Source organism: Danaus plexippus, chromosome 6 (assembly GCF_018135715.1).
Source record: "Danaus plexippus chromosome 6, MEX_DaPlex, whole genome shotgun sequence".
NCBI classification, from domain to species: Eukaryota; Metazoa; Arthropoda; class Insecta; order Lepidoptera; family Nymphalidae; genus Danaus; species Danaus plexippus.
The window spans coordinates 39743-63351 of record NC_083540.1 but is presented as its reverse complement, the minus strand read 5'-3'; the positions used below and the strand labels follow the sequence as shown (position 1 = coordinate 63351).

The 23609-nt window shown below is 40.0% G+C and overlaps 5 protein-coding genes across 6 annotated transcripts; 3 read left to right on the top strand and 2 right to left on the bottom strand.

Moving 5' to 3' along the window:
* The first annotated feature begins 8844 nt into the window (after positions 1-8844).
* On the top strand, positions 8845-9627 carry LOC116778855 (cytochrome b5-like). Its single transcript, XM_032672909.2, has one exon. It carries the CDS (start codon positions 8992-8994, stop codon positions 9376-9378), a length of 387 nt encoding a protein of 128 aa, XP_032528800.2. The 5' UTR covers positions 8845-8991; the 3' UTR covers positions 9379-9627.
* Positions 9628-12054: 2427 nt separating this feature from the next.
* Positions 12055-15552, top strand: LOC116778823 (integrator complex subunit 9). Its single transcript, XM_032672866.2, has 6 exons — positions 12055-12327; positions 12405-12596; positions 13482-13684; positions 13764-14529; positions 14626-14728; positions 14813-15552. Exons 1-6 carry the CDS (start codon positions 12319-12321, stop codon positions 15511-15513), a joined length of 1974 nt encoding a protein of 657 aa, XP_032528757.2. The 5' UTR covers positions 12055-12318; the 3' UTR covers positions 15514-15552.
* Positions 15553-15728: 176 nt separating this feature from the next.
* On the bottom strand, positions 15729-17697 carry LOC116778840 (leucine carboxyl methyltransferase 1). Its single transcript, XM_032672891.2, has 3 exons — positions 17279-17697; positions 16926-17109; positions 15729-16691 (listed from the first exon to the last, which is right to left on the bottom strand). Exons 1-3 carry the CDS (start codon positions 17495-17497, stop codon positions 16138-16140), a joined length of 957 nt encoding a protein of 318 aa, XP_032528782.1. The 5' UTR covers positions 17498-17697; the 3' UTR covers positions 15729-16137.
* A 406-nt stretch (positions 17698-18103) lies between these two features.
* On the top strand, positions 18104-20323 carry LOC116778842 (alpha- and gamma-adaptin-binding protein p34-like). 2 transcript variants are annotated; one of them, XM_032672897.2, is made up of 3 exons: positions 18104-18457; positions 18565-18746; positions 19523-20323. In XM_032672897.2, exons 1-3 carry the CDS (start codon positions 18385-18387, stop codon positions 20075-20077), a joined length of 810 nt encoding a protein of 269 aa, XP_032528788.1. In that variant the 5' UTR covers positions 18104-18384; the 3' UTR covers positions 20078-20323. The 2 variants fall into 2 exon arrangements, with proteins under 2 accessions (XP_032528788.1, XP_061385968.1); XM_061529984.1 differs by lacking the exon at positions 18104-18457 and having other exon boundaries at positions 18565-18774.
* Positions 20126-23504, bottom strand: LOC116778836 (phospholipase ABHD3). The gene is made up of 6 exons (XM_032672886.2): positions 23218-23504; positions 22957-23126; positions 22034-22250; positions 21738-21942; positions 21370-21666; positions 20126-21298 (listed from the first exon to the last, which is right to left on the bottom strand). Exons 1-6 carry the CDS (start codon positions 23320-23322, stop codon positions 21102-21104), a joined length of 1191 nt encoding a protein of 396 aa, XP_032528777.1. The 5' UTR covers positions 23323-23504; the 3' UTR covers positions 20126-21101.
* Positions 23505-23609: the final 105 nt, after the last annotated feature.

The following is a 23609-nucleotide window of genomic DNA, read 5'->3' as shown; positions in this document are numbered from 1 at the left end:
AAATAATGATTTATAGTATCTTTACATGTAATTTAGTTGACTTGTTTTTTATATATATAAACAGTATCTAAGCACATAGTGGTATAACCAACATAATGTTACGATCAACACAAAATATAAAACCTTTAGTAACCGAAGCTACCTCGGTGACTGGTACATTCTTGTCCGTGCTAGTGGATGTGGCTCCATCGCAGTCCACTGAAGCAACAGATTGACTGTTTACTTCATTTAAACCCACCCTACTGTGATGACACGTAGACTTTATTTATTTTGGCAGACGGAACTAAAAATACATATAAAATATACATATGTATTATGATAATGTATGGAGAATGGAGATAGAAGTAAAAAGATATACAAACTACTATATAATAACATTATAGTTATAATCAGCCAAATTTTTTTTATAATGTCAAAGGGGGCAAACGAGCAAACGGCCTACCTAATGGATTCAGTACTGTCACCCATGGACATCCGCAAAAAATTTCGCGGATGCGTTGCTACCTTTATTTGGAGAAGAGAGAGAGGAAAGGGTGGGAAAAGGGAAAGGGCAAGCAGTTCTCGCACTCATCGGACTAAACTCAGCCGTATAAGACTACTTCATGCCGATCTTCTGTGAGTGGGTGGTACTACCCCGGTCGAGCCGCACATGGGTCGTACATGGGCTGTACGAGCAGTATTTTGACCACAGCTAGGCTCTACCAGCTTAAGATATTCCTGACTTTTATTTTGAAGTCAATCTTTGTTACATTATTTATTAGTTTCTTCATCACATGTCGTGTCACAGCCGGCCACAGAAAGGGGTGTAGTAAGATGCTCTTAATCGAACCACCAAGGACCACGTGGCGCTGCTCACATTAACAGACCATGCTAAATTTATATCTCTCTGATTCGTGCAAGTGTTCCGCGTTGTTCGTGAGTTTTAATATGTGATCTAAATAAATGTTGAGCTCAATTTTTAGCATATTTCTTTTATCTCAATGAAAAAAAGAAAGATACACAGATTGAAATAAAAATGTATACCTGAATATTTTTTTTATTACTGAATATTGATTTCCCACGAATAAAAATGTTATTTTTAAAAATTTTCCGTGTAATCTGACGATCCGAAAATAACTTACATATACATTGCCCTTATAACATATAAACCCCGTCAGCCTTTATGATATATACAATATATTTTTAAATAGTGTTAAATATTAGTTATAGCTACTTACTTGTATCCACAAGGATGAACGTTGCGAGGAAAAAAACGATCAATATAATTTAATGTCATCAGTAAAAATGTAAAGCAGACGTCGTGATTGTATTTTTAACGAGCACGTCAGGTTAAAAGGTCCCAACGACGATGAAACATCAAACAGATTACATTTATAAAACCGCAGCAACCACTTCCTAATTAAATTCGTTTCGTGTCACGAAAAACTTGCGTTTTATGTAAGAACGATACACTTTGAGCCACAACTCGCCAGGAAAACATAATAATAATGTTGTCAAACACAAATTAAACCAAAAACAATCTCTTCTGAATTAAAAAAACAAAGAGAAGCCAACAGCCATTGAACATTCAAATGAAAACATAATAAAAACAGACCATTTGTTGTTGTTCCGTAATGTTGTTTTGAAAATATGATGTAGGTATGTGTCGGTAAGCCGCGGCAGGAGTCTCCACTACCAAAGACATCCGTAAATAGTCGACTATTGTTCTCGATTCAAACACAATATCTCTGTCTTGAGTCCTTGCCGCTTTCTTCTGAACCTTTCGTGAATTTGATGTGTATCCATTTTTAAAGCTACAGTCGAAATCAAGGTTTATACATTCGCTTATTTCAAACAAATTCCCTTGAGAATTTGACACTAGAAACTAACCAAATAAGGAGTTGAAGGACACTACGCCGACAGACTGTAGAAGTAACAGATTTAAATAAGAATATTAAATATTTTAGCTGTTACGTTTACTTACGACTAATATCTTACATTACAAGCGTTTCTTCAACACAAAAACCTTTTAGAATTCTATTTTAGTGGATACAAAATGTTTCTGTTGTTGACTATGACTAAATAATAATAAAAAAATATTAACAACTACTGAACGAATAAATAATAGTTAAGAAGAATATTAAAAAGAGGTTTGAGATTTTAATATAAACTAATAGTAACCTGAATACTCCAATAACTATCACAGTAATACAAAAAATACACTTTATTAAAATAGGCTTTTTTGCAATTACATACATTTAAATAAATGTCCCTACAATCAGTCTGTTACGACTAACGACAATTCTATCTTCAAGAAACTCGACCTTTGCTCTTATCAATATAAAATGTACTATACGTATCATAATATGACTTAAGTTAAGTTGTCCCACAAAATAAATAGATTAATCTAGAAAAAATAGGACAAAACATGTTATTTAGTGACCGTTGATCTCATAGTTATTTCCTAAACTGTGACAGGTATACATACACACACATCTCCGAATGGAACGATACTCGATAGTATAATAGAAGTCGTTGTAATAACTTTTAATTTCTGCAAGAACCTACAGCGTCTTCAACATTTGCATCAAGCGTTGCAGCGGGACACCTCCAGAAGCCTATTGTTAACCAGCAGACATTCCCTTCCTGACTGTTGTTGCTAGCCCTATTGGCTTCGACCGCGTCGCCGGAGTCTTTGAGTCGACTATGAAGCCGTATTCTGAGGTAATGTCTATCTACTTCTGGTGTACTCTTTAACTTTCCAAACCAGACCTTAACAGGAAAATGTTGTAGCGATCGGATGTAACGGAAATCCAAGAGTTTGTTTTCGATAACGCCTTTTCTTTGTACAATTTCTGATTGTTTTCAACACTAAAGATATGTTTTAACAGTTTGTCCAGGTTCCGGATCTTCAAAAGGAACAATAAACTCTATCAAACACACAAGATCGTCTTTATAGGGTATGGTGTTTCAAAAAATCGCTAAATTGCCATTACCTTAAAACACTTTCACACAAATTTTAAGTGTTCATTGAGCTTACATGTGACCAAATGACACTGAAATATGGTCATGGACAAAATGCCCTTTGTATATAACAGTTTCAGACGATTCGTTGCAGAGCGCATTGACGTATCAACGAATAAATCTGTAAAAAATATAAAACTATGCTGTTTAAGAAAATACTATATTATTTATTACCGATGTCATCTGTGGCTTCGTCCGCTTATTAAACGTCCTTTGAGATCCGCCCATTTCCGAACATCATCATTATGAGGTGTTAATATTGGTAATATCACTCATTAACAATAGGATCCGTTGTTTTCTATTAAGAGTGTACATAATTGATTTGTAACTTACATTTTTTTTTCAACTATAATATTTGATTATTTTAGAACGTGTAAACGAGGGAAATCCATTCCAGAATTACCGCCATACATGCCGATAATCACTCCAAAACCGTACAAGTAAAACAGACTATCATCATCATATCATCATCATCAGCCTATCGGAACCCACTGCTGAGCAAAGGCCTCTTCTCATCCTAACACTCAGGCACTAAAACATTTATCAATTCCAGAGAACTGCACCGACTTTCACTTCGTGTGATTTCAGTTATTACAAGTGCCATCTACAGAACATATACGGAAACATTTCCAACCACTACCTTCCAGCGCTACCTTTCGGTTTATATAAACCTTCGCAGAACTCACTGAGTATCTATTCTTCGAACAAAGATGTCAAGTTTAAGCTTGTATTTTATGAAGAACATATTTGTATGTGTTTGTAAAACCCTACGCATGTGTTTTTTAACATTTTTCTTTTTTGATTACTTTCTGAACACGATTGACAAAATTGTAATTAATTTATTAGAAATTTTATATCCAATTTAAGAAAAAATATATCTGTGACTAGTACCTGCAGGCTGTTGATGAGTTTTTAAATAAATTAAATACGATCATAGTATCCGCCTGCCTCACTAACCACTTCTGTACACTCTTCTGGCTACGTGAAGAGGAATATCCACCTCGAGATTGACATTTCAAACCAGAATATTATAATAAAACCACCAGTTAAGATTATCATGGAAGTTGGGCGAAAGTCAACAGGGACAAATTTGAACAAATTACAATAGTAAATGCTGATGTTTATTAATATTACAGTAATGTAATATATCATAAGCGATCTTGTAACTTGTTACATGTTTATTTCTGTATGCCTTGGCAACATTCATACTCACCACATCCACTGACTCTTCAACATTACTTTAAGCACCAGTTCAAGAGGCCTAGCTCAGATATATTGACATCATTGTTTCAAGCAAGGCACACCTTTTATCAAAATGTCCGTACCTGTCCCTCCGTAATTGAATGTAATCTAATATTGAGTTATGTAAGGTTCCTACATATTGGCGTGTGGTTGTAGGTACTGGCCACTTTGATATCAAATATCTCCTCTTTGGCTAGGAATTCCAGCTTAAAATGTGTAAAGCTATTTACTCATGCATTTATTCTTGAAGACCGTGATCCATATTTTTTTTATTTTATTTTAATGCAGACGGGCTAGACTCTAGAGGGTTATCAACGAATATCAAAAATATTTATGTTAGTGTACATACAGCTACTGTAATTGTTATAGTTTTCGTTGTCTATGTTAAGATTTTTTAACACACTCTGTTTAGTGAAGTATTAGGTTATAATTATAAATCGCCATCTTCATCGATGACTCCGCTTGTCGTTGACATGCGACCAATAGCAAGCAATGCTCCACTCATTAGTAACTGAGCGCGCTTATTCGGAGACCCCCTTACAGATTTAACAAGCTCTCTTTCTGTTCGAGTCGTTGGACTGAGGTGGTCTTTTGGTAAGGTGATTTTTCGTTGAACATTACAATACATTTTTAATTTGTTGTTAATTTCAGTGAATTTTTAATGACTTTTATCTCTGTAACATTTAAAGAACGCAATATTGACCTCCGATTATAATAAACTTAATTGATATATCGGCTCTGAAGACATGACGCTTCTTAAGAGATGTTCTCTTATGGAAAGGACTGTACCTATACTATATATTTATTATTGTTTTTCAGTACATTAATATTTTAGCGAACGCTTTATTTATATTCAGTGCTCTGAGGGCTCTCTCCAAGTATATATTTCTTTTGACTCAGCTTCATGGTTTGTTTAAAGAGATCGTTTTTAAACAGTAAGATAGTCGAGAAAGTGTATTCATTATTTCTCAGATTAATATTTAATTTAAAGACTGATATCGTTTAACATTTTTAAATCATGTGTATCAATTTATAATTTTTGTTTTTTTATACATCAAATAAAAGTCTAACTGATTATTTTTAATTCAATTTTACTTTTTGTGTTAAAAATTATGTTGAATATTTGTATAAATGATATTCAGAGAAATAAATTACACAGGTTTATATAACTCACATTTAACGTATATTTTATTTAAATGTTCAGTCATGTACCTGGGTGCCGGTCACGGACAATCAGACTTTCTAGGAAAACTAAAAAAACAATCGCAACATGTCTAAAATGTATAAACTATGATTACTATACTTTTCGCGTGGGAGACTAGAACATTGTCCGCCGACTTAGTTACCACGCCTCGGACCGAGTCATGACGCCGACTCATTCTTCCCAATGAAGTCTAATGGAAGATAGCTCTGAACAGTTACCTTGACTTTAGAGCCCGGTAGCCAGTACCATATGAAAAAACTATTCTTTGCCTCATGGAGTCAACGTGGGCTTATAATTTCAAGAGCTCATTTAACTTTCTTCTTCCATACATACGTATTTGTATTCTTTAGAAAGATCAACTCGGTTTTCAAATAAATAACAACGGATTACTACGATTTAATTAGATTTAATATCCGCATTTTAATGTCGACCGTTCAGTTTTACATGTTATTAACTACCCCCTCGTCCAAAGTCAAAGGGACAACTGCCACTCTCGAATGACAAATGTCACTCTGACATTTGACGTTACAAAATATATTTATAATATATGGAATCGATGCTTACAATAAATAGTAATCGATTCTTACACTTTATATATTAGCGTGTGATATTTATTTAAGTTCGTTTTTACTTCTAAGTATTAACCTAAGTACCTTCTTTTTCTTGCTTTTTCCCACCTCGTATAAATGTTTTGCTCTAACTTAAGTTTGTCTGTAAGAGATTGCTTGTAACAATAACACCGCCTTTGAATACATTTTTTTTGTTTCTCTTGTTTCCGTTTGTTTATTTGTTTGTATATACAGTGTGTGTGTGTGTGGGTGTATGTGTGTGTGGTAAAAAATAATTCATAAATAAGTACGTACAACAGCAGCACTCTAGAATTACACATCACTAAGAAGCGTCGTCCACAACGTAGTCACTGACTCACTAATATGTTTAATATGTTTTTTTTTGAGGCTCGGATCTAGGTCTGTGTTACAGACGCGCCGTGCCTTACATTCCCCTTCATGAAGACCAGATACTATTCAGAACATATATATATATATATATATATAAATAAGTGTTACTGGACACACGAATTGCAGATTTCAACTTTATGTTCGGTACAAATTAGCGATATGGATTTTGAGTGGAGAAGATGAACCTGGTCACGTGGAGTACATGACATGGTGTTATTTAAAATTCATAATAAATATCAACATTAAGTGTACATTTAATATCTGAAGCAGATCATTTGCATTAATAAATAAAATTAATTATCTTCAATTGTATCGGCTTACAGGAAATGCAACAATTGTCAGCGGGGAATGCAATTAGAAGCGAAGAGCGAAGAGCGACTCGCGGCGGAATTTTACTGAACTGTTGTCGATGTCAGAAACAAAACGATCCATGCATTACTGTGTGAATAAATGAGAGATATGACTTTAACAGACTCTCATTAAACTGATTATATGTTGAGACTGTCGGCTGTAACAGATGAAATAGATGAAAACGTGAACACAACGTCTTCATCATTCATATAGGAGACGAGCTAATGTCGACAGTCGAGACTTATAACCAAGACAATAGATTCTATGATAAAAAAAAACTTTCAGGATATTTAGAAAAAGTACAGGAAGTGACTGGCGAGTCACCTGTCCTAGGCTCTAAGGACGTCTGGAAGTTGAAAATAAAGCATTGTAAAGAGGTAAGGAATGTAAAAATAATATTTTGATTTGTTTTTAATATAAAGTATAGCGTATTATTAATATATAGATTTTTATCATCAGTTTGCTTTTAAAGGTATTTAAAGTCAATTTATATCTATGAGCAAATTAAAACAATACGCTCTGGCATTTGTGCATGCAAATATTCCAGCTACTAAATATTAATGTATAAACATGTGTCCTCCATTGGTCAGTCAATGAAATTTAAATACATAATAAAATAATTTACCGCATCGTATACATTAACATTAGTTACAATCGTATAATGCTTGCAGTGAGGTTATAGATAACTAAGTGTTAATTATTTATATGACAAGCGGAAATGATTTTTAGAAGCCCTAAATCTCTACTAGCTCACATAGTCACATAGTCACATACTTACTTATAATATACGCATCGACGCACACGGGAGTGCTTTAAAATTAAATTTAAAATTAAATATCCAGATTAAAATTGTAAATAGAAGGCGAAGAGTGTGTTGTTATTAATTTAGAAACCAAGTCATTACATTAAAAAAAAACTCTTAATTAATTATATAGGAATAATAGCTCTATTCATGTTCAGTGAGGACGGGTACTGGACCCTCGGCAAGATACTGATGATAATGTTAGCCCGAGAATATTTCTTACCTTCATCGTGCCTTTCTACGTCTGTCCGTCGCTCAGCTGTGTGTCGTGTGACGTCCCAACAGCTAGTAAGCCTTCTATATTCAGTGAGCTCCCTCCCTCTCTTTCTCAGAGTAACCTCTTCTCTCTCTCTATTCACGTCTCCCGACCAAGACTCAGGAGGGCCGCAGGTCTGTTCTCGATCTTCAACAACCCCAACAAATCCTTTTGGAAGTTCACTCAAAGGGAATGCGTGTGTATTTTTTTAGTACATATTTGTATACTTGAGTATATTAAACTATCTGAATACCTTCTCAGGATTCCCTGTGACAGACATCTAAGAAGGAGGAATAACATATCATTTATTATTATTTTACTTAATTTTGCACGTGTAGTTAAGTACCAACATAACTAACACACGTTATATTATGCCCCCCGCACCAGCCCACCCCCCGCCAGCCCCTCTCAGCCTCTCACCTGGCAGCATTACGCCGTCAGAGAGACCGGTTCATATTCGCCACGCACACTACTATGAACTGTAAGATTTTCTGTAGTACGGCCGTCAGCTGTTTGTAGGTCGTCGTGGAAGCCTTCCGCGGTACGCACTCGAACGCAAGGTCATCGGAACGGAAAATTATCATTTAAAAAAGATACGTAGAAGACGTCTAATGCAAAAAATATATTTTTACACACACATATAAAACCTCTGCTTATACAAAACGGTTCAGTCGATGCTAACAACATTAGGGATTCCTTCTGATGCAGAGTTTACATTAAGGAGTAAACTGATCCTCACATGATGGGACTCAAAAATATGAACAACAACAATACGCAAACATAACATTATTGTCGAATCTATTTTATCTACTAACCTACAGTTGATATAAAACAAGACACATAACTAAATCTCATAATGTGGCGCCTCTGTGAGGGTCTGCGCTCCCGAGCAGTACTGGAATAAAAACAAGATTGTAACTGAAAGTTGAGGATCGTATTCAATGACCGCGGTAACGAGTTTACAATTAAATAGCATTAAGTTCGACATCACTTTGACTGTCAGTGCATTAGTTATAACTTATACAACTGGCTGAGGTCAAGAGTTCCTGTTCGGGGAGCACGTCGCGAAGCGTGAGCGTCATCACCGAGCTGCTTTCGTAACACGTTTAATGATAATATGGAAGTAAACACACGGCGGACTGCCGACTAGTTCACCGCTGACCGGGCTGCAGACATGACGCGCTACTTCACACGCGAGGAGGTGTCCAGGAGAAATCACCGCCAAGACGCGGCCATCATCATCGACAACGTAGTGTATGACGTCACGGACTTCCTGGAACACCATCCCGGTGGGATCGAGGTATTGCTAGACAACGCCGGCAAGGACGCCTCCAAATGTTTCGCTGACGTCGGACACAGCGAGGACGCAAAGCTGTGGCGCGCTCAGTACAAGGTGGGCGAGGTCGTGGCCGACGAGCGCTGGCAGGTGGTCGCGCCGGTATCCTCCGAGCAAGACGAAGACTCGGCCGAATATACGCTAAAGGGTCTTCTGGACGTGCTGCTGCCGCCTCTGTTCATGGGCGCCGTCGCCCTCGTCACATATAACTACCTGCTCTCGTAGGACCTCCGGTGTATAGTCCGGAAAATTTTATTACTATGTCGGTCCGTGCGGTGACTTATAGTTAATGTAGCTACAGAAATGAACAGTAAAATTTTAACTACCTCCTGTGAGTTTTTTACAGCAACATCACAACAAGAGGTCTCGAGCGTATTCACCTATACCTTGTATACGCGATGCAAAAAACTATCTGAAGGTTGAACAACTCACCTTGTTGATTAACTGTTGACGCAATTATATTTTAAATTGTTATGTATTTGTATATTATTTCTATAACATTTTAAAACTCCTGTCTTTTTCATACTTATAATAATTATTTTATTAAATGTATATAACATATAATTTACTTTAACACTATAAAAGCAAACAAATTGCTTTGCTTTTGAAATGTTTGTGCTTCCGTTATTACAAATACAGGAGCTCCGATCAGACTCTCGGGAAATGGTCGCCTAGAACAACAAGCTTTTTTTAAAGTCGTTCGAACGTGAGCTGGCTCGACCGGGGAAGTACCACCCTCTCACAGATTGGCATGAAGTATTCTTTTATGGCTGCGTTTCATCAGATTAGTGAGAAAGCCGGTTGCCCTTTCCCTGTTGCCATACTTTCCTGCCATTTCCTTATTCCCAACCCACCCTCTTCCATAACAACCAAAGTTAGCAACGCATAAGGAATGTTGCGGATGTATTTGGGCGACGGTACTTCCATTTTGTATCTCAAACAGCATAAGCCTACAAACCCCAGCTGTTAACACCATCAATAATTACATTTGTTGCATAAAAAAAAAATATTTCGTAATGTACAAGAGACATAAAATAAAATTAAAACTAAATGGAGATCGCAGCGGACGAACTTTTTACTTTAGGACATCTCCTGCTGCTGCCGATTATTCTTATAAAGAGGAATTTAAAGGGGCGAAACAAAGTACGCACATAGTTCAAAGTAATTTTAATACATTGTATTTTAATTAATAAAAACAGTACATACACACACACTACGCTATACACACACTACACTATCAATTATATAATTAACATAATAAACACAATAGTTAATACGTATATATGTATAAATTATACTTCTTAAACTACTGGTTTAAATTTAAATTAATTTGAAATATAGCGTGTTGATACAATGATTGCTTGTTTTAGTTTAAACACGATGTTATTGGGTATTCCATAATGGCCCGAACTGCTTTGATAAAAGTATGGAAAGGCCGTGCCGCCGTTTTTGCCAAGGTCACTAATGTTACTTCTTTTAGCTTCAAATTAAGGTTTCTTAAGTATAGCTTCAAATATCGTTTATTTAAAAGTAACAGTAAAAAAGCTGTTGGTTATATCACTAGGTAAGACATTTCATAACCACTTTTTCTGGGAGAAAGTGATCTTTTGGGAGAGAATATTGAGAGCTTTGATTTGGAAGAGGAGCAAGACTCGTTGAAATAAACAGGAAAGCAATAAGTTTGTAAGAACACTATGCAACTTGCAACTGGAGTCGTATATAAATTTAGGTCAAATATTACATATTATGAGGTCAAACTTGGCAAACTTGAATACAAATCGGCTGTACCAGGTTTGAATGCGATTTAGTTCATGAAACAGATAAGGTCCTCAGAGCTGTCCAAACAGAAAATATCAGCAGAGTCGAGAAGAATCATCCAAAGAGACCCTTTTGTCCTGTCAAGATAAGAAATTCTGCTTACGTTTGAAAGATTGTCTATACAGATGAAGCCGTAGACTAGTTTCGTAGACTTATAATACATATTGGTCAAAATTAGTGCAAGGTTGTTAACATCATCCGAAAAATATTCAACCGGGTCACTGATATATGTGTGATGTTTTCGAACGTAACTAAAGTGCGGAAATATCCGCTGGCAATGATCATACTTGGATTTCTTAGCGCTAGCAAGTTAACCAAAATAGTGTGGATTGTAGTGTGAAATTTTGGAGACATTCATGCCAATAGAGCTGTAGATCGTCTGGATGTAGATGGTAATGAAAAACAATTATTTTGGTGACATTACTTATTTTGTTTTTATAGTGAGTAATGACGAGCTTTGTGTTAATTACATAAAATATAAACGAATTCATTCAATTAATTAACGTCATGTGCAGAAGATATGTGATCACGGTTGCTGCAAAGTAACTGCAAAGTTTTTAAAATAAAAAAAGTGTTGTAATCCGAAAAGTATTAGTTTCATTTAAATGTTTAGAGAGTTAAATTAATCTTTAACAATTGTTCTACTGTTAAATAATAATAATATTAGAGGATGACAGAAATATATAGAATAAAATTTAGTATAAAATTTAGATTAAAATACTGTTTGATACTTAATTTTTTTTTAATTAGTTAAGTTTCTCCTGATATAGTGGTTAAATATAACCTTTTTCAAATTTTTCTCGGTATATCAATACCTGTTTGGACATAAAAACAACAGAGCAGGTTTAGAAATTATATTAGACCACTTTGTTTACAATATTGAAATGGGTCTTTAAGATATAACATTGCAAAAGAAGGATCTAAAGTATTAATAATACGTAAATAGTGTATTTTTAAAACAAAAATAACTAATAATAAACATATTTCCATTCAATTCTAAGCACAAATATAACTTTTTTTTCTAAAGTTATCTTATTTGTTATAAACGAAATAATATATCTGGCAAACCTGCAATGAAATGTCAGTTCCATATTATAACAAGTTACAGACTGAAAAACATGTCAATAAATTTGTTTACCTTTTAAAAATTTCAATAATCATTGTATTTTCTTACAATATAAGGTAAAATTATAGAAAATGTTCACTGTGAACAAAATGCGATTAATATAGTTCTATATTAATTAATGTCCTAATAATATATCTAAACCTATTTTGATTTATTCTGTATAAAGTAACCATTCGAAAATATATTAAAAATAATAAAGTCTATTTCGTGTCAGCGAAAACATGAAACTGGTAAGTCCAACATTTTGTTAAACGGACCAGACTTTCAAAACAGCGAATTGTAGCCATTTATATGAATATTGTTTTAGTATTGTTTAAGTAGCGACGCGGCCAAGCCATGCTTCGTGTTATCGTTCAAGGAGCTCTTGATCATGTTAGACTGTGGATTGTCAGCGCACTCCGTGTTGAACTTCCTTCCACTACCACCAGTACCAAGTACAAGACTTGCCTCACTGCCCAACTATACTCCACCACATGTCAACGACCCTCTACTAGAAGGGGTATAACTTAAAGATTTGATGTATTACTCAAACACATACATTTTAATATATTTTTTTTATTTTGCCTAACAGCCTGCCACTTCAGGAAAAAAGTGTAATTTGTTTGTTTTCAAACAAAAATAAAATATTTGTTATAAATATATTGAAATAATTCTTAGTAAATATAGCTGACTATGTTACTATTTTTCTAATATTTTAATGCTGCCGGCTCATTGAAGCATTATAGGTGCTTGAGATGCTGGTAGGGAGTTAAAAAATATATATTTTAGGCTTGCAACAAATGTTCAATTACTTTTTGGTATTCAACTCATTAGTCTGCTTTTGTTATATACAGCCTATAGTGGTTTTAATAATATACTCGTATTTTGTTGCAGGGAAGATAACTGGTAAAATTAAAAAAGAACTGTTTCATTGCATATATATATTTGTCTTTTCATTTCTCCTATAATCATTTAAGTAGTCGTTGGTACATAAAATGGGTACATAATCATCTTCTGTATTAGAAAACTTCAGGATTCTATATATTTGAATTATTGTAATAATAAAAATTTAGAAAGAGAAGGTTATGGTGTAGAAAGATGGATTTTTCTGAATTTTTTGGAAGTAGTTTACTCCTTTTTGAGTAAACTGGTTTGTATGAGTACATTAGAACAAACGACTTTTGGCACAAAAAATTTGTAGCTGAATACTTTTGTCTAATATTGGGTACACTGCCCAACATGTTAGTTACAGGCCAATATATATAAAATATGTATATTACGTAGAATGCAGTCTAAAGCAATTTTCTCAATATTTATTGCTCAAGAATAATTTCGAGTTTATAGTTAAAAGCCCATAACTTAAATACATTTATCGGTTCACTAAATTCCGCTATAAATATCATAGGAACTCAAGGAATGCTGCGGTCGTGTCTTTGTGGATAGTGTACCAGAATTCTGTCCACCCCTCGATAAGGTGGTAGACTTCTCCCAGCTGGACGTCATTCTAATATCCAACTACACCTGTATGATGGCTCTGCCCTTCATAACGGAAGACACGGGTTTTAAAGGACAAGTTTACGCGACCGAGCCCACTCTCCAGATAGGCAGGTGAGCTACTCGCACCAATTGAAAATATTTGATTCGCTGCTCACAAGAAAAGTGAAATGTGGACTAAATCTGTGTTTAGGTTCTACCTCGAGGAGCTCTCGGAGTGGGTGTCGGGGAGCGGCGGCGGCGCGGGCGCGGCCAAGAGATGGAAGGAGCTCGTACACTTGTTACCGCCGCCTCTGGCCTCTGCGCTCCGGCCGCGAGCCTGGCGTCGCCTGTTCTCGCCCGGGGCTCTAGCGCGCGCTCTGTCGAGGGTTCGGGTCGTGGGCTACGACGAGCGAGTCGACATCTACGGTGCGCTCGACGCCACAGCCGTCAGCTCGGGGTTCTGCCTCGGCTCCGCGAATTGGGTTCTGCGGTCGGCGCACGAAAAGGTGGCTTACGTGAGCGGCTCCAGCACCCTGACCACTCACCCGCGACCCATCAACCAGGCTGCGCTGCGAGGCGCCGATCTCCTGGTGCTGGCCGCGCTGACGCAGACTCCGGCGCACAACCCCGACCACATGTTGGGAGACCTGTGCGTGCACGCCACCGTGACACTGCGGGCGGGCGGCTCCGTGCTGTGTCCGGTGTACCCGAGCGGCGTGCTCTACGACTTGTTGGAGTGTCTCTCGGCTCACCTGGAAGGCGCGGGCCTAGCTCACGTGCCGCTGTACGTGGTCTCGCCCGTCGCCGACTCCTCCTTGGCTTATAGTAACATCCTCGCGGAGTGGGTATCGGTGGGTAAGCAGGCGCGCGTCTACCTCCCCGAGGAGCCATTTCCTCACGCGGCACTCGTCCGCGCGGGCCGCCTCAAGCACGCCCGCTCCCTACACGACGACGCCTTCAGCGCGGACTTCCGTCAGGTGTGAATCTTTCTTCTCTCTCACGGAACCTATCTCGCCTATCTCCGTATCTCTGTGTGATCGCGGGCTTTCTCACGACTTTTAACATGTTTTCAGCCCTGCGTCGTATTCTGCGGTCATCCGAGTCTGCGGTTCGGAGCGGCCGTCCACCTCGTTGAGCTCTGGGCGAACAATCCCGCTCACGCCATAATATTTACCGGTGAGGACGAGCGACGGCAGAATCCGCTATCACGGACGCTGATCGAGACTCACCGAGATTAATCGTACGAAACTTTCATCTCAGAGCCGGACTTCCCTCACGCTGAGGCGCTCGCCCCCTTCCAGCCACTGAGCATGAAGGCCTTCCACTGTCCGATAGACACGTCCCTCAACTACTCACAGGCCAACAAGCTGGTCCGCGAGCTGCGGCCGCGCGAGTTGGCCCTGCCCGAGCAGTATGCGGCGTCCGGCGGGACGGCGGCGGGCGGCGGGGCGGCGGCGAGCGGCGGGGCAGGCGGAACGAGACCTCACATCGGCGCTGACGTGCCGACTGTGGTGGTCCGGCGCGGAGCCGCGCGGTCTCTGGGCGTACGGCGGCGGGCGGCGCGCGCCACTCTCTGCGGGTCCTTGGCCGCGCGCGCCTCCCCCCGGGAGCTCCGGGCCGGTCTGCGCGCAGCGCCCTTGACAGCCGCCTTGCGCGTGCGTGACGCGCGCCTCGAGCTTGTAGCACCGGCGGCGTGCGGAACTCCCGGCACGGAGGCAGCCCCGGCGCCCGTCCTACACTGGAGCGCCCTGGACGTGGAAGCGCTGGTGCGGGCGCTGGCAAGGGAGGGCGTGTCGGAGGCGCGGGTAGAGGCGGGCGCGGACGGCTGTATAGTGCATCTCCCGCGACACGACACGCTGGTCCACGTCGAGCGCCACGCCACTCACGTGTTCTGCGAGGGTCGCTCGGACGTGCGTCAGGCGCTGAGACGGGCGCTGGCCGCGTGTCTGCCACACATCTAAACGATTACTTCCCCAATAAAGCCACCGTTGTTCAAAAAACTGGACAATTTTATTATTAGGCTTGATCCCCCCTCCCTCTCCTATTTTCTCTCCCAGCCCTCTCAGCCGTCTGAATCCTTCAATGAAAATGTCGTTAGGCAGTTCAGTAGTCAGTTTTAGAGATCCAATCTTACTAAAAACGGACTCGAGGTCGGCGAAGCGGCAAATAAAACAAATTTTTATTCATATACATCGTTTTTATGAGTTACAATAAATAAATATTTAACACTTATTAATATTGATAAAATTGAGTAAATATCAAGTGGACCGAGGAGAAGTACCGTCCGTGATTCTCTCGCACTCAATATTGAAACGTTTCTAAGAGCGACGTGCGCGCCTCCCGCCGAGTGACGTGCGACATGCGACAGCTAACATTACGATAAACATTCATCGATACATCGAAATGGGAAAGTTTAGTAAGCACAAGAAAACGGCACGATACTGACTAAGTAAAATACTCTTCTTTTAAAAGGACGAACGGTCATCTCGAACGAGTCGACTTCCGAAGCTCACGAGGATAATAACATTCTATCATAACACCGAGCGATATCTTTAAAACTTCTACGATAAATACTCCGCGCCGATCTACCCGGCGAGGTCGAGGTCGGCGAACAGTTCCCCGCGAGTGGCCACCGTCAGCGCGTAATGCGTGTTCAGCTGCAGGAGCAGCTCGCGCTCGTCCAGCATCTCCAGCGCGTCCACTCGCGAGCGCTCGTCCTCGGGGAAGGAGCGCCACACGGTCTCCATGTCCCAGGAGCGCGCCGCGTCGAAGCCTAGTGACACGAGGCGTTCGGCTTGAGCCGCCGGCTCGCGGCAGTGCTCGGCGCCAGCCAGCGGACATCCGCGCGCGCTCAGGTTGCGCAGCATGACCTCGCCGAAGCGGTCGGACAGGTTACACTGCTCGTAAAGCAGGAGCACGCAGCGAGGGAAGGCGGCGGCCAGGTGGCGGAGCAGCGCCAGCGCCGCCTCGGGCCTCAGGTACACCAACACGCATTCCGCGAGCAACAGCGCGGGTGCCTCGGCAGTGGCGCCGGCCGCCTGCAACTTGCGACGGACCTCCTCCAAACAACGCAGGTCGCAGCCCAGCAGATGGTAACCGTCAGAGTGGAGATCACCAGACCGGATCACGACCTCCCCATCTGGAAAAACATTGTTTATTGATTACTTCTAACAATTCCAAAAAATGTAAAAACTACAACTATGGCAGGCTTAAACTTTGTACATAGACTATTTGCAAAATGGATACTGTGTCAGTCTTTGGACTGAACATATAAAAAACAGTCACAGTTTAAAATAAACAAAATACTGGTTATGAGGCATTAAATGAGTAAAAGGATATTTATTATCTGTATATATTAAGTCTTTCAACATGCCTTCTTTGCAAATCTTCTCCAATAGCTGCTTGTTACGTTTGATGATGTGACATTTCTTGCTTGTTACCGATGGAAAGTCCAACTCTATAAAGTTGCTGACGGCTTGTGTAGTGTCCTTGAGGCGCCAATACAGAGTATCAAAACCACATCCCAGGTTGATGATCTGACACTTGGTACCACATCTCTAGAATATACCACAAACATATTACAATATAATGAAAAAATAATGCCAATAGGGAGTCTTTCTCCACAAAATAACAATTAACAATACAGGAAATTGTAGAATGTATTCTTTTTATTCCGACACAAATAGTTAGAACAGTTAAGTTACATACAATTGAATTATCTCATACCTCTAAAAATTGATGAATAAACATTTCCATTGCTTTAACTCTCGCATAATATCCACGATTTATTTCTGGAGCTTTTCGATCGACATGTTTAGCAAAATATGAAATGTATTCATCTTTCCAATAACCCAATTCAACTGCACACCGCTTGCATTCAGTAGCATCCGTGTTTGTAGCAATGATAGCCTCGTCTTCGGCACTCCAAGATATTATATTATTCATGATTGCACTTTACTGAATTCTCGGTAAACTGGGTACCGGTTAGAAGCACGAAATTGTAATTATCATTGCAAATTATTAAATCCCAACAAAGATGGTGATAATAGATTGTAAATAAGTATTGACTATTGTGAAATATAAAATATTGTTTTCATTGACAGATACTAAGTTTCGGACATTACAGAGTACAGACTATGACGGAGAAGTGCATCTAAAAATAACATGGTACGATTTTCTATCATCTGATATTAACTTATTGTATTCATTACATAAAAAAAAAGTCAATATTAATTTCCATAATCCTTTTTTTTTTCTTTAAATATTAGTTTAAAGCCGATCAAGGATAAGATTACCTCTTAAATTTTTCCAAAGTATATAAATGTTTTTCTTTCCTTGTACCAAATAACAGTTAAATGGTAATGGCACATCTAAATTCTGACACTATTACAAAAATGGTCCCTAAATTGAATGAATGAAATAGGTGCGTCTTTTAAGAAGAAGTATTAAAATCTTACACACACAGATTTTATACAGATAAAAAAAGTATAAAAGGGCACGATACATACACTATTAAATGTAGTGAGTAATGACACATTGTGACACTTCTGAACTGTGAACTGTCAATGGTCCAAACTCTGATTATCGATCTTAGATGAGGTAGTTCTCAGTTATAAAAAAAAGAAACTTGTGACTTAAGGCTTTTAATAAATTCGATTAAGAACAGTTAAAAGATTATCTAATAAATATTTATTTTTTTCTAAGTGCAGAGCTTTTACATCTGTTCATAAATTCAAACAATACTACAATATAATGTTGTTTACTGTTAAGAAAAATTAGTATTCGGTGTTTTTTGTTTCCATTTACTATCCATTTTATATACAGTTATAATAATGGCTTGCCACATACTGCCTATAATTTTAGTCAGCGCGGGTGATAGAGCGGATGCTAAGAAATTCATAGAAGGTAATTTGTCACTTCGGCGCTCGAAGCATTTAATTTCAAAAGAATAACGAATAAGGTATGATGTCTGATTTAAGGTATGATGTCCGTAATAAATATATATTTTTTAGACGTTACCAAAGGCCAGGTGGTAGAATTTGAGAATTGGACAGAAGGGAGTAAAGTATGGATGATAACGAATAAGTATTACCATGCACAAGTGCAGTTGAAACCATTGGATGACAGTCGTCAGTTACCAGACGTGTGGGAGCACCGAGTGGAGGCTCATGTCATTTATATTACTGAGGCTGAGGTGTGTGTTCATTATATTTACATTTCATGTAAGTTCATATTGTCGCTCACTATCACTATTAATTCATAATCTATTAATTGAAACTCATTTCAATATCAGTTTGTTGTGTATATAATTCACACTGCCTAAAAATATATCAGGGCACATTATGGTGTGTCAAGTACATGTTAAGATTGACAAATGGGTTCACAAAAACACAGGTGACACACAATACATACAATGGGGGGAAATTGAATTTGTTTTCAGTCATTGACAATGGAGTAAAAAATGTTATTAGAATGGCAGATATCAAGAACAATTTTAAATATGAATGTTTAAGTCTAAGTGACTGAGGAAAGAATGAAGATCAGGTGGAAAGAGAAGTGTTTGTTGACAAGAATGAAAGAGAAGGACTTTGGTAGAGTTCATAGGAAACTATGTTATAGGGAATGACACTTTGAAGCGATGGTTCACTTCGAAGATGATCCTTGGGATTTAGAATTAAATTTAAATGAAACTAGTATTTTCCGGATAAACTACGCGTGATTTATTTTTGTAAACAACTACAGCAGCAACTAAAACTACTTGCAGCAACCGTGATCACGGGAAGACGAGATGCCCGTGATCACGGTTGCTGCAAAGTAACCGGAACGTCGGGAGTATGTAGTTTTTTACAAAAATAAATCACGTGTAGTTTATCCGAAAAATACTAGTTTCATTTAAATGAATAAAACTCGCGAAAATCTTAGATCTCATTATTTAGAATTAAAATTAATGTTATAATATATAATGACAAGGAGAAGGAGGCTCTCGTGGCGGAGCTGGCCGAAGAGCGTCGCTCGCGAGCTCTACGAGGGAATGCCCGCGCTCTCGTGAGACTTCTCGTGTGTGCGGGAGGGGCTTCCGCCACCAGCCTCGGCGGGGACGCACTGCGCTCCTGGGCCCGCCGCAACCGCTACGAGCTCGTGTCGCTGACGGAGGAGCCTGACCCCGACTCAGATGGAGGTACCGACGGACCCTTCCCGGAGACGTATGGACTAGACCGGGTTCGCGCCACGCTACACGCTCACCCGTGGCGCGGTCTAGAGAGGATCGATCAACCAATGGACGATGAGCCGGGGCCGGCCGCAGAGCTCGCGGCCCAGGGGTCCGACTCCGAGCACGAACACAACGAGGGCGATGACCCCGAGGTGGCGGTGGAGCGCGCAGAGAGGTTCGCAGCGGCCCTGGGAGCGCTGGGCGCGGTGGGCGGCGCGTTGGGGGACCTGCCGTCCGAGGAACGACTCGCGGCCGCCGAGCAGCTGGTGGGCGAGTTCTGCCGCGCTCTCGGCGTCGACCTGCCAGCCCTGTGAGTCGCCAGTGCCGAGTCGCGGGACGGGGACGGGAGGAATAAAACCATGTTTGGGAGCGTTATATTCGTTTATTTATTAAAAATGATAAAAGTGTGATATGTGCGGCCGCGCCGTTCTCTAACATCACACACGTATTAATAAATTATTATCTTTTCGGACGAACGCGTTGTGTACTCTTGTAAAAGTATTTTATTTATATTATAATATACATATATATATATTCTAATAAAGTTTTCATTTCGATCATCTTTTACTCTTCTCTAACCTTTTTATATATTTAAAATGGGATTTGAAGATTTGTGCGTTAGTTTCTATAAATATCTCACAATTGACAGAACCTCGTATATTTCGTATCTTCGAATCCCATTTCCCTTGTGTGTGGGAATTCCTTCTCTATATTATTAATAATGTTACATCACAGTCAACTTGTTCATATTAAGGCCGGTTCACTCGTTCTTCACGTCGCTAAGTAATAGACTTAGTAAATTATAATATTTACTAATAGGAATCTGTCTTTATCAAGACTATAAATAATCTCTTATAGATATAACAATACAAAGCTAACAATAACATGATCATATAACTCCAGATTAAAACTAATCGTAAAAAAATAAACAATAACAATGATAAGTGACAGGTCGCGTCATGTGCCTCATGCCTGTGACGGGTGACTATAAACGCTCCTCGACCAGTGTTGCTACTTAAAGTCGTTGTACTTGTTATTGTGCGGGCGGTTCATTATTCAATTAATAAATTTAATCTCAAACAACGGTTCTGCTATAACGTGGCGTTAGTAAACATTAAATTATAAAACGTGCTCGTGCGAAGTGACGACCCTACCGCTCACTACGAAACGATACTCTTCGTATTTTATAAAGATCAAAAAAAAGTGGCCACCGACAGGTCACGAGATACGGTCGGAAAATGACGAACGGATGGCGGATTTGGTAACGTCACAAAACTAATCTAATAATGTACACCAATGAATACTGTGACGGTGCAGGAGAAGGGGAGAGAGTGATCTTCAGGGGGGGCTGACGGGACGCGGGGACGACAGCAGCGCCGCGAAGTACTGGTGAGCGAGGCGAGCGATGTACTGCGAGTGAGGAGAGCGGGACGGGGGTGCCGGCCACCAACCTTCCAGGAAGCCGATGTGACCGCCGCGAGCAGTCACCGCCAGCGCCACGCAAGGACTGCTTTCCACCTCCGCCAGCGGTAACACTGGCGCGATAACATACAGCGATAAGACGAGCGTCACACACGACACGACACGGGAGGAGGGACACACTCACCGTCCAGGGGCTGGAAGGGGTCGTCAGCCGCGCACAGGCAGAGGAGCGGCACGCGCACGCGGCTCAGCTTGTCACAGAGGGTCGCCGCGCGGTAGTAGTCGTCGACAGAAGGGAATCCGAAGTGTTTGGTCGTAAAGGCCTGGTCGAACTGACGGACGGACCGGCAGCGCTCCACGGCCGCCCAATCACCGGGACCGCTCCGGAGAGGAGAATGAGAGTTCACCGTGTTGCGGAGGTTACGTGCCATGTGCCACGACAACAAGGAATTCAGAGGAGGCCGCTCGATACACTCCGCACCTGAGGAGAAGAGGGGCGTCGACGAGTGTTCGGAGAGGAACGCGGTCCAGGACGGAGGGACTCTGGCTCACCCCGCACGACGTCCAGCGGAGAAGACACCACGAGCGCGGCGTGCAAGGTATGCGCGGCGCGCTGAGCGTGCTCCGTGAGATAGTGTCCGAGGATGAGGCCACCCAGAGACACCCCCACCGCCAGCAGGGGAGCGCCGCGAGGCCGCACCGCCTCCACCACCTCCGCTAAGTCCGCGTGCGACACGGCGCAGTACAGCCGCGGTGTCTGAAACGGACGACGCGACAGAAACTTACAAAAGACTCATTTATGAAGTCATCACCGACCTTATCGTATGTGACGTATGACAGGATCGTACGGTGAGCGGCAGACCGCCGAGACCGCGATTGTTGAAGACGACCGCGTGCGCCCCGAGACGCGCCGCTGCCGCCACCAGGCAGCGCACGTAGTCCGCCTGCGCCCCGCCCGTTAGTCCGGGCAGCACGAGCAGCACGGGCCGGCTCTCCCTGTCGCCATCCGCCAGCTCGGCCCAGTCCAGAGCCACCTGACCGCCGTCCGACAGCCGCAGCACCTCGCTACACACACGGGACTCTTGTTCACTATTATTGTTTGATGCTGGGATATTTTTGTTTTATAATATTTATTTATTAATCCACATAATATATTAATTCCTTAATATTAGCCAGTTGTTCATTCCCCATCCTTTATGAATAAGTTAATAGGAAAAATTATGAATGAGGAAATTTTTCATTGAAATTATCTTTTTGAACAAAATAGTAAATTAAGTGATTGTCACATTATTGGCATATTGTTTAAATAATTTTGACATTAGAAAGTTACAATTAATATTCCTCATGATTTTCTTGGTACTTTTTCTTCTTTGCACAACTATTTATTATATAATAGTTATATAGATTATGGTTCAGTGCAGTGTTTTTTTTTTCTCTGACAATTTTAGACAACAAATAACTGTATTTATTTTGTAAGTTCCCTAATCAATGTTTTCCATTTTACTCTCATGTATTATTACTAAAATAAAAATTATAGGTCTCTAAATGAAAAGACATTTTGTTTTTGTAATTCTCACATATCATGGAGTTAGGTCACCTACATCTGGAATACAGTTGAGCAATATAAAATATATATAATACATGTAATATTCTATAGAATTTCTTTACATTGTGAAAGCTTCTTTTTTAGTTTTGCACACCTTTGTGGATCAAAAAATAAGATTATTTCTACAGAAATAGTTCTGGGATATAAATAACTTGAAATCAATACCGTCGGTAAGCTACTGGTGGAAGTAAATGTGACCGAAGAACAGAGCCCAGTACAGTTTGCAATCGAGATTCCACGCACCAAGGAGTAGGCCAGTAAGGCTCACTCAACAATGGAACATTATCCTCTAGTAATTGACGGAATTCCCCCTTACGACATATCAGCATCGGTTTCTAGAAATTTAAGCGACAAACATAAAATCACATCTACGTGTAAGATAGCAATGTTTCCACATAATTATAGAATTACGATGATTAATTTCACCTTGACGACTTCCACAAGATAATAGGTTATATACAGCAAAGACAGTGAAAAGCATACTAGAAACTCCTTCTTTACTTCAAATATATACCAGAACATTCCTAACATTATGAAGGTTTGAGGATATGATATGAAACTAAATCGTAATCGGTTTTGAACAGTTTCATATATCACATTGCTGACAATTGCAATTATTATTGTTCAAAAAGGTCTATCTAATCTGAAATCACTAACCAACTTAAGAATTTAGACATTTTTGTCAACTGTCAAGTTTGATGTGTGTGTGTTTTCTTTAATGTGTTTTCTATTTAAAAAAAAAACTGGGCAACACTCTGCATATCCTCAGGGATGTTATAAAAAAAATGTTTTATAATCGCATATAAGGATTATTTATA